The 9,848-nt window shown below is 41.2% G+C and overlaps 2 protein-coding genes across 2 annotated transcripts; both read right to left on the bottom strand.

Annotated features, from left to right (window-relative positions):
* Window positions 1-1,138: 1,138 nt before the first annotated feature.
* On the bottom strand, window positions 1,139-2,235 carry LOC103994991 (uncharacterized). The gene is made up of 2 exons (XM_009415474.3): window positions 1,929-2,235; window positions 1,139-1,836 (listed from the first exon to the last, which is right to left on the bottom strand). The coding sequence occupies exons 1-2, from the start codon at window positions 1,934-1,936 to the stop codon at window positions 1,278-1,280; spliced, it is 567 nt and encodes a 188-aa protein (XP_009413749.2). The 5' UTR covers window positions 1,937-2,235; the 3' UTR covers window positions 1,139-1,277.
* Window positions 2,236-2,810: 575 nt separating this feature from the next.
* On the bottom strand, window positions 2,811-5,764 carry LOC135645503 (heat shock protein 83-like). The gene is made up of 4 exons (XM_065163931.1): window positions 5,528-5,764; window positions 5,286-5,427; window positions 4,634-4,914; window positions 2,811-4,541 (listed from the first exon to the last, which is right to left on the bottom strand). Exons 1-4 carry the CDS (start codon window positions 5,663-5,665, stop codon window positions 2,994-2,996), a joined length of 2,109 nt encoding a protein of 702 aa, XP_065020003.1. The 5' UTR covers window positions 5,666-5,764; the 3' UTR covers window positions 2,811-2,993.
* Window positions 5,765-9,848: the final 4,084 nt, after the last annotated feature.

A 9,848-nucleotide genomic window follows, 5' to 3' on the forward strand; every position in this document is an offset into this window, starting at 1 on the left:
TTATTTGTAGAGTAAAATTTAAAGCATTGATTCTGAGATAAATAAAAATTTTATATTTTTTATATTAAATTTATTAATCAGTCAATTATCCTATGGATCACGAGGAATTACAATTCAAATATGAAAGAATTAATTGGCCATTTATTCTATTTGTCAAATAATATCATTATCAACTTAGTTTTCGATATGTTAAAAGACTTAAATAGAAAATTATCGATCAATAGCTCATCATATCTTATGCTCATCGTTGGATTCCATCTCGTATGTATTATGTCATGATTTTGATTTGAGATATGTTGATTTTACTTATTTAAGCTATGTTCATTCTTGATGATGAGATATGGATCCCTCGAATATAAAAAATTATAATACTTCGGTCTAGTGTTATAAAGAGGACTCAAATAAACTTGTAAGGTCTATACGAGTCTACAATGGCAACAAAGTAAATGATTATTTATCCCATGAGATTCAGGTTACAGTAGATTGGTTCAAACCCAATATACAAAACTTTAATTGATTAAGAATATATATAGATATGTATGTATTGTCTAAATAAGATTTAAATATAGGATCTTTACTTTGATATCATCATAATTTTTTATTAATATCATTCTATTTAGAATAACGTAGCGTATATTGATCTATACCATTACCAATGACATTTGTCTCTATCGAGACATCATAGTGGTTAGTCCATCGTCGCATAATTTTATGCTATGATATTCAAATCCATGTGAGAACGCCTTATCTATCGTTTGACGTAATAAATATATATTTTTTTAAAAAATAATTATATATTATATAAAACCATTTTTTGTTTTTAGTATTACTCATAATCTCTATGTTAGAAAGAAATTCAGAAAATAATTAGAAATCCTACACTTAATTATGGTAATAGAATTAATAGGAAGAGATGAGAAGATGTAGCAAGCGATGAAAGGGGACAACAAAGTTGATTTCATTTATTGTTTTGATGTGTACGTTATACCTACAGCTCATCTGGAATGAGGGAGTCGGTGCGGCCCACAACACCGTATCCGATTCTAGGGTTCCAAGCATCGTTACTTGGACTGCTAATTGACAGGTCTAATCTAATCCACCCCTTTCTGTGCTGCTGCTGCTAATTTGAGCGATGACGTGATCGAAAGAAGCACCTCAGATTGAGGCAAAGTTGTGTCCATCTAGAAAATGCTGCCCCGCATCACATTACATTGAAATCGGTAGAAAGATAACCGAGTTTGTGAATTGGAAGCGGAAGAGAAGAGGGAGGGTTTATATTAGTGGGTGAAGGCGTAGAAGATGGTGGCGATGTAGACGGCGAGGGCGGTGCAGACGAGGGTGACGAGGGTGGCGACGGCGCGGACGGCGGACTGGCTGCCGCAGGAGAGTAGGCCGAGGCGGATCTGGATGACGTCGACCATGGAGAGGAGGAGGAAGAGGCAGCCCATGACGGATCCGACGGCGGAGGCGAGCATGCCGAGGCGGAGCACGCGGGCGTTGATGTGGGCGCGGAAGGCCTCGTCCACGTCGTTGCTGTTGAGGAGGTTGATGGCCAGCTTGAGGCCCTGGGCGACGAGGCTGGAGAAGAGGAAGAAGCTGAAGGAGACCACCTCGAAGACGAGGAGGTTGCGGGCCACGTCGGGGCCGGCGTCGCACGTGGACCGCCCCTCCAGGCTGCGCTGGCCGGGGGCGGCGATGGACACCCCCACGAAGACGGCGATGGTGAAGAGGGAGTTCACGTTCACCAGCCCGTCCAGGGCCGTCACGTGGATGCTCGTCATCCCCCCTCCGCCGCCGCCGCTCATGGTGTACTCCTTGGGCTGGTTGTCCTCCGATCTAGGAAACAAGCAAACGGATCGAGCTGTCGCCTTAGCTTTTCCGCACGCCACCAACGAAGAAGGAAGGAAGCGAAAGAGACGATTACTTACGCGTCCATGGAAACGGGGGAGTGGATTCCAATACTAAGCAAGCAAGCGTCACTCCTCTGGCCTTTGTTATTGTAAGGGATTGGAATAATGGGAACCGCTAGGGGAAAGAGGAAAGGGCAAAGATGACGATGTGACGTCCAGCTTAGCCACAGTAAAATAACATCCAACCGCGTTGGTCTTTGATTGGCTTTTCAGCCTTGACGTCTATTTCCAGGTCACGCAAAGGTTCGAGCACCGACCCCGCGAAAACAGCCTGTCTAATTTTAGTGGTAAAAATAATATCATCTGTAAGTGTAGCCAAACATCATGGGATTTATCATTGCTTGCGGATGGTCTGATTTACCCGAACCTGCTTAGATTAATAATAATCTCTTTTTTTTAATAAAATAGGCTTAAGACGGATTCGAATAGGCGATGTTTCAGACACTAGTCGAGTTGTTTGAGTTTATAGAGATGGTATTTATTGCCAAACGACGACCGTACTGAATCAGATAATTAGGTGGATGGATATATGTCCAATTCATTGTGTGGTTGGAAGCACTTTTGTGTCTCATTTCAGTTGTAAATAATGTTTGATATTTTTACATATAAACCAATATTTCTTTGCAGACGTAGCGTCTAATAATGATTCAATATGGCTTTCATAATAATATGATTATTAATATCAAACACGATGGAATGGTTGAGTTTCCCAGCAATATAACGAACAGGTAGGTTGTCCTCTCGCAAGCACATTATTGCCCTAAACTTGAGGTACGACAAATATGGTGAATTTAGACACTCACCGAAATGGGAGTCGCGAAATCACTTTTTTTCCATCAAAATGTGGAATTCAATCGATTTATCACACTCCCAGAGCTGCGCGTAACAGAAGGAAAGACAGATTCAAGAGACTATCAAGAGCTTATATATATGCTAATACAGACTCTAGATTATTCACCAAGATTTATCACAGAAACTAAGTGTTACTCCCGAGAACGTAATATTTGGGAGAAAGTAGTAAGTATGGACAATCGACAACAGACTGACACATCAACGGACTCGATCTTGTGCGCGAGAGACTTTTTAGTCGACCTCCTCCATCTTGCTCTCCTCATTGTCATCTTCCTCCAAGGCAGGCATGTCGGTGTCGTCGCCGCCGGCTTCGCCCTCGTCGATGTTGAGACCGAGCTTCAGCATCCTGTGAATCCTTCCGGCAAACGTGTTCGGGTCCTCCAAGCTGAACCCGGAGGTCAACAGAGCAGTCTCGAACAAGAGCAAGACCAGATCCTTCACGGACTTGTCGTTCTTGTCTGCCTCGGCTCTCTTCCTCAGCTCCTCCATGATCCCGTTCTCAGGGTTGATCTCCATCGTCTTCTTGCTGGACATATAAGAGCTCATGCTACTGTCCCTCAGCGCCTGGGCTTTCATGATCCTCTCCATGTTTGCCGTCCACCCGTACTCGCCCGTTACCAAACAGCAGGGAGAATCCACGATTCTGTCGGACACCACAACCTTCTCCACCTTGTCACCCAGGATCTCCTTCATGGTCTTGCAGAGGCTCTCAAAAGCAGCCTTCTTCTCCTCCTTTCTCTTCTTCTCCTCTTCGGTCTCCTCCAGTTTCAGCCCCTCCTTGGTAGCAGAAACCAGCTTCTTGCCATCGTACTCCTTCAGTTGTCCCACAGCATACTCGTCTATAGCATCCACCATGAAGAGCACCTCATAGCCCTTCTTCTTCAGTCTCTCCAGGAAGGGGGAGTTCTCAACAGCTTTCTTGCTCTCACCCGTGATGTAGTAGATGTCCGTCTGACCCTCTTTCATCCGGGTCACATAGTCCTTCAAACTCGTCATCTCCTCACCGCTCTTGGTGGAGTGGTAGCGGAGGAGGTCGGCCAACTTAGCCCTGTTCTGGCTATCCTCGTGGATCCCGAGCTTCAAATTCTTTGAGAAAGCCTCGTAAAACTTGTTGTAATCCTCCTTGTTCTCGGCGATCTCAAAGAACATCTCGATGCACTTCTTCACGAGGTTCTTCCTGATCACCTTCAGGATCTTGTTCTGCTGCAGCATCTCACGGGAAATGTTGAGAGGAAGGTCATCAGAGTCCACGACGCCCTTCACAAAGCCGAGGTACTCCGGGATGAGTTCCTCGCAGTTGTCCATGATGAAGACCCTCCTAACGTAGAGCTTAATATTGTTCATCTTCTTCCTCGTGTCGAAGAGGTCGAACGGGGCCCTCTTTGGCACGAAGAGAATGGCCTTGAATTCGAGCTGCCCCTCGACGGAGAAGTGCTTAACAGCCAAGTGATCCTCCCAGTCATTGGTCAGACTCTTGTAGAACGAGGCGTATTCCTCCTTGGTGATCTCCTCGGGCTTCCGAAGCCAGATGGGTTTCTGCTTGTTGATGAGCTGCCATTCGTGAGACACCTCCTTCACTTTCTTCTTCTTGGATTTCTTCTCGGTCTCCTCGTCAACTTCTTCAATATCACCCTCTTCTTCCTTCTTGTTGTCCTCGTCCTCGTCGTCACTGATCTCCTTTTCAGTTGTCTTCTCAGTCCACAAGTAGATAGGATAGCTGATAAACTCAGAGTGCTTCTTGACCAAATCCTTTATTCTCCTCTCTTCAAGGTATTCCAGCTGTAACCATTTGTTCCATCGATCAGCAACCAAACAACGAACATAATATGATAACATTAAGTACATTACTAAGATCATGGCAGGAACTGTACCTGGTCTTCCTTGAGGAAGAGGGTAATCTTGGTTCCTCTGCCAAGTTGTTCACCAGTAGTGTCCCTAGTGACGGTGAAGGAGCCACCGGCTTGGGATTCCCAGGTGTACTGTTCGTCATCGTTGTGCTTGGTCGTCACAATGACCTTCTCAGCTACCAAATAGGCTGAGTAAAATCCGACACCGAATTGACCGATCATGCTCACATCGGCTCCGGCTTGCAATGCTTCCATGAATTCTTTTGTGCCAGACCTAGCAATGGTCCCGAGATTGTTCACCAGATCTACAGCAGATACGAAACATACCGAGATCAGAATTGAGAGTTCCACGAGAGGTATTAGCAAGAAAATGAGCACCGAAAGAGTAGCTTTGAAGAGAATTTGTTTTCCATGAAATAAGTTATAGATTATTAGATAGGCTTAACATACATAACTTCTCCCCTGATGGGACACCTGCTAGTACTCTACATTCAAGACAGCAAAATAAACCAAATCACAGCTAATTCTGGTTAAATAGCCATGATCAATAAAATGCAAGCAAAACGAGACCAGAAACAAGAATACCGAGGACGGAGTGCGTGGGTTTCGTTTTTGCAATTGAAACGACAAGATCAGGCACCAATCAAATCAAACGATTGGAGAAATAGATCTTTACCAGCTTTGGTCATGCCGTTGCCGCTGTCGATAATGGAGAGGGTCTTATTGGCCTTGTCCGGGACGAGGCGAATGAACAACTCCGGCTGCGCATCGAGCTTGCTCTTGTCGGTCAGACTCTCGAATCGGATTTTATCCAGCGCCTAGCCAAAGCAAACACACAAACCCAAGTCAATCGCAGTCGACAAAAGGCCAATACAAACTCACCAAAACACCAAGATCAACAAATCCCAGAGAACTCACATCTGAGGCGTTGCTGATGATCTCCCGGAGGAAGATCTCCTTGTTAGAGTAGAAGGTGTTGATGATGAGGCTGAGGAGCTGATTGATCTCCGCCTGGAAAGCGAAGGTCTCCGTCTCGCCCATCTGCACCTCCGCCATCGCCGGTCGCTTCCGCTTCGCAGAAAGAACAGAGAAAAGCGCAAGAGAAAGAGATCGAGGATTCGGAAACAGAGATCGGAGCGCAAGTGTAACGCGAGCGGAGAGAGGAATAAGGGATTCTTATATAGAATGCGGGGTTCGAGGAGCTTCCCAAAGGCATCGAGGGGTCTACCGGCCTCTGGAGACTTCCCCAACCGTCACGGCTTCTAGGAGCTTCCACTGGCAACGATTCATTTCGTGGCGCCAAATCCATCACTCCAGCGGCGGGAAAAAAAGACAGATTGATAAATCCGGTTCGAGTCGGTTCGAATTTTTTGGACCGCGATAAAATTGGCCGTAATAACAACCGTGGATTTCGATTCTTTAAAATTTATATATCTTCATTTATTTGTTTTAGCAAGATTCGATAAAAGCACAGATATATAGGTTTCTTATTTTTATTCATCATATGGATAACATATTTTGTGTGAGATGTACCAAGGTGACTTATAAGCGTTAATAAACTTTTCTAACCATAGTCGAGGTGTCAGCATGGCTCTGTCTAGTTGTCAATGTTCAAGATCATCCCGAGGCCTTCGTCGGGTCGGACTCAGAGTTGGCTCCATACATGCTCCGTCTATCGGTACGTGTTGAATCTCAGATTTTGATGATAAAATCAGTTTATAATCTGATATGTGTTTAAGTGACGTAGGACTAATTTCGATTATGGAAAGACGAATCGATTGAAACAAGAAAATCAGATGTTAGGTTAGAGTGGAACATGTCAGAAGAATGAACATTGGGCCGGAGGACAAGTCAACATGCCGAAGGACTTTGTGTCATGAGTTCGGGCATCGGGCCAAAGGATCAGACATTGCGTCAAAGGAGATCAAATGTTGCGGAATGTCAACATGCTGATTGGGCAATATGTCAAAGGAGAGGACAATGCACCAAAGGATTGGACGAAGCACCATATGAACTAATGACATGTCGAAAAATATAGGATTCACGCTTACAATCATGTGTGTCTAGATCGAAGTAGTATAGGTCTAATTGAGTTAGTTTCGAATATAACCGGACTAACTCAATTATGGGCCCATTGGGCCTGATTTAGGGTTGGTTTGGGCCTATTAAGAGGCCCATTTAGTGACCCATATATGGGTCAAGAGGTGGTACCGCCCAAATACAGTCTCCCAGATTATATTAAGCAGTGGTATCATTAGTGTCAGGTGATGGTGCCGTCCAAACACGGTCTCATAAACTGTGTTAAGCGGTGGTATTGCCAATGTCAGGCGGTGGTATTGCCTAGACATAATCTCTCAAATAGTGTCAGGTGGTGGTACCGTCTAGACATAGTATCTCAAACTATGTCAAGCGGTGGTATTGCCTAGTGTCAATCTGGCAGGAGATAGTACCGCCAGTTGTTAGGGGTGCAGGTGATAGTCACCGCCAATACTATTAAAAACATGATAATTTAAAATTTAGCTCTCATTTTTGAAGTCATTTAGGGTCTATAAATACCTCATAAATTCCTACATATGAAAGGAAGAAATTAAGTAGAAAGGAAAAAGAATACTCGAGTGAAAAAGTATTGTACTCTCTTTTAAATTTTAGAATCTGTTTCTCATAGAGTTAGAGGTCTTTCTAAGTGAGGAGTGGGGTATAGTGTAAAAGAGAAGTTGTAAATGTTCTCTCCTGAGTATGTAAAAAAAAGAAAGAGTTGTAAGAGAGTAGTTGATCTTCGCCCGTTGAAAGAATATCAGTAGTGAACGCCGGTGGCCTTGACGGAAGAGGAATCAGGAGTGGACGTAAATCGCAACGATCGAACCACTATAAACTTGGTTTGTATTTTTGTTCTACTTTTCATTCTCATTACTTGTTGATTTAATTGTCTACTACTCTTACTTGCACACTACGATTATGAACACTTTTAAGTCAAATGTATTTCCGATACAATTTCATCGAATGAAGTTTTTCAAATTGACGTAATTTTATGAAAGCACTAATTCACCTCCCCCTCTCTTAGTGTCGATATAATTCTAATAATACGTAGTCTGCTTCGCCATTGCCAGGCTCCTGCACACAAGCCCGAGTCAAGAGAAAAGAGGTCTCCCGACTTAGCCCCTCCAAAGGTTAAGTTAGCATTGGGTGTGGTTTAAAAGGGTTAAGCTTTCTGAAAAAATCCCCTCCTCCCTTCTTGATTAAGGAGAGTTAGCTTTTATACTTACAAGGATGAGTTGACCGTATGAGATTAAATAACTGTGTTTGGCTCCTCGGGCAGTTGACTTAAGCTTTTGTGCGAGCGCCGACCGACTTGCACGGATTAATGTTGTGTGGTGCCTCCTCGAGCTTTTCGGGGCGGTTGTACCGTGATGATGTCGTTTCATACGAAAAAGGCTATATCACGAGCTTTTTGGGACGACTGCCCACCACATGTGTGTTGCGTGCCACATCGAACTTGAAGTTTCACGTCCACATCATTGTGTCTGCTTGCTTAGATTCACGTGGGCGATATCAAAATGTACTATCAATAAGCTTAAAAAAATATATACTTAATATATATATATTTGCTTTTATAGATATAAATTTATGTTTGTTTGTTTTAATAGATATAGGTTTATACCTATTTGAATATTTAAATATTCAAAAATATTTAAAATGGGGCCTAATTTATAATTTATATCTGTTTGACCGATCTAAATCAGAATTGAAACTTTTTTTATTTGTTTTAGAACGGTTAGATAAAAACACAGAGATATACGTCTCTTGTTTTTATTTATGATATGGTTAATATGTTAAGCAATTTCTCGTTGTGTGCAATGTACACAAGGTGGTCAATAAACTTCAAAAAAATATTTATCTTGAGAAAAATAGTGTTTTATTTCTATTTTCCAATTCAATTCTCCAAGGCACAATGCAGAAAAGATGTGTTTTTTACGTGTAACTCCAAATATGCAAATAATAATTCAATTCTAATAGCATCTTTGCTATGTAGCTCGAATTATCCGTTATGATGTTGATTTTAGGTATTAAATGATATATACGATGAAAATTTACTAGACAAAATTAAATTATTCGAGACACCCATATCAAACTAATTATTTAGACTTTGTTTTTTTTAATACAATTTAGACGTTCACTATTTTTTTTTTATTGGACAACATTTTCTCATATATATATATATATAAGATTAAAGTATTTTAAACAAAGTTAATCAAAAATACACTCGATATTAAACTAAAATTACGCCTAATGCGTTCTTCCCAAACAAAATATTACAAAAGTGGCCAACGTATTTTTCTTGAGCTAAATATCGAAAATGCATATATCCTTTTTAGATCATGCATAAAAAATATTTAATGTAATATTCTCATACTAAACATCCAAAATGAGCTCAATGCGTGAGCCAAACATAAAAAAACACATGTTTGATGCATCATTCTTGAACCAACAAGTATAAAAAATACACCCAATCAATCCACAGACCAAGCATCGAAAATGTGCCCATTGTGTTCTTCTCGGGCTACATGTCAAACATACCTTTGATGCATACTTCATAAGCTAATCATAAAAAATATGCCTAGTATAAGTACCCCAATCAGCCCTGCCATTTAGGTTACTGTCAAAAGCAAGAGAAAAGAGCCAAAGAGAAAAAAAGGAGAGGTGCTACCAAGTTCTTCTCGTCGCAACCCCTTCTTCCCTAAATTCTAATAGCTAAAGCTTTACTTTGAAGTTTTATCTGTTGTGAGAAATCTAAGAGCCCTGTTGTTTATTGTCCAAATCTGAAGAGGAAGTTTAAACAGCAAAAGAGGACATCAAAACCAACAATAAATTCTTTCTCCCGATAGCACCATGCCAAGACAATTTGTATTTAAATATCTTTTGTTCGAGTCTTTCATGTTCCTTATTCCATTGCTTAATCAACACTTTAATTTTATGAGTAATAGAGGTTGTGTTTTTTTTATTTTATATTATTTTTAGTGATATCTTTATCCTCTATCAAACCTTCCATTCGAGAGATTGTATTGAATTATACATCCTACTCATGTTAAGTATTAAGAACATGTCTTATGCACATTGTATTCCATAAATTATCACATACTACATATAATAAATGCATAATTTATATAAAAAAAATTATTTCAATATTTTTATCTTTATAATGCATGTGTCGAAAATATATTCAACTAAAAAATAGCTATGA

This window comes from Musa acuminata, chromosome BXJ3-8 (genome assembly GCF_036884655.1).
Source record: "Musa acuminata AAA Group cultivar baxijiao chromosome BXJ3-8, Cavendish_Baxijiao_AAA, whole genome shotgun sequence".
Lineage (NCBI taxonomy): Eukaryota > Viridiplantae > Streptophyta > Magnoliopsida > Zingiberales > Musaceae > Musa > Musa acuminata.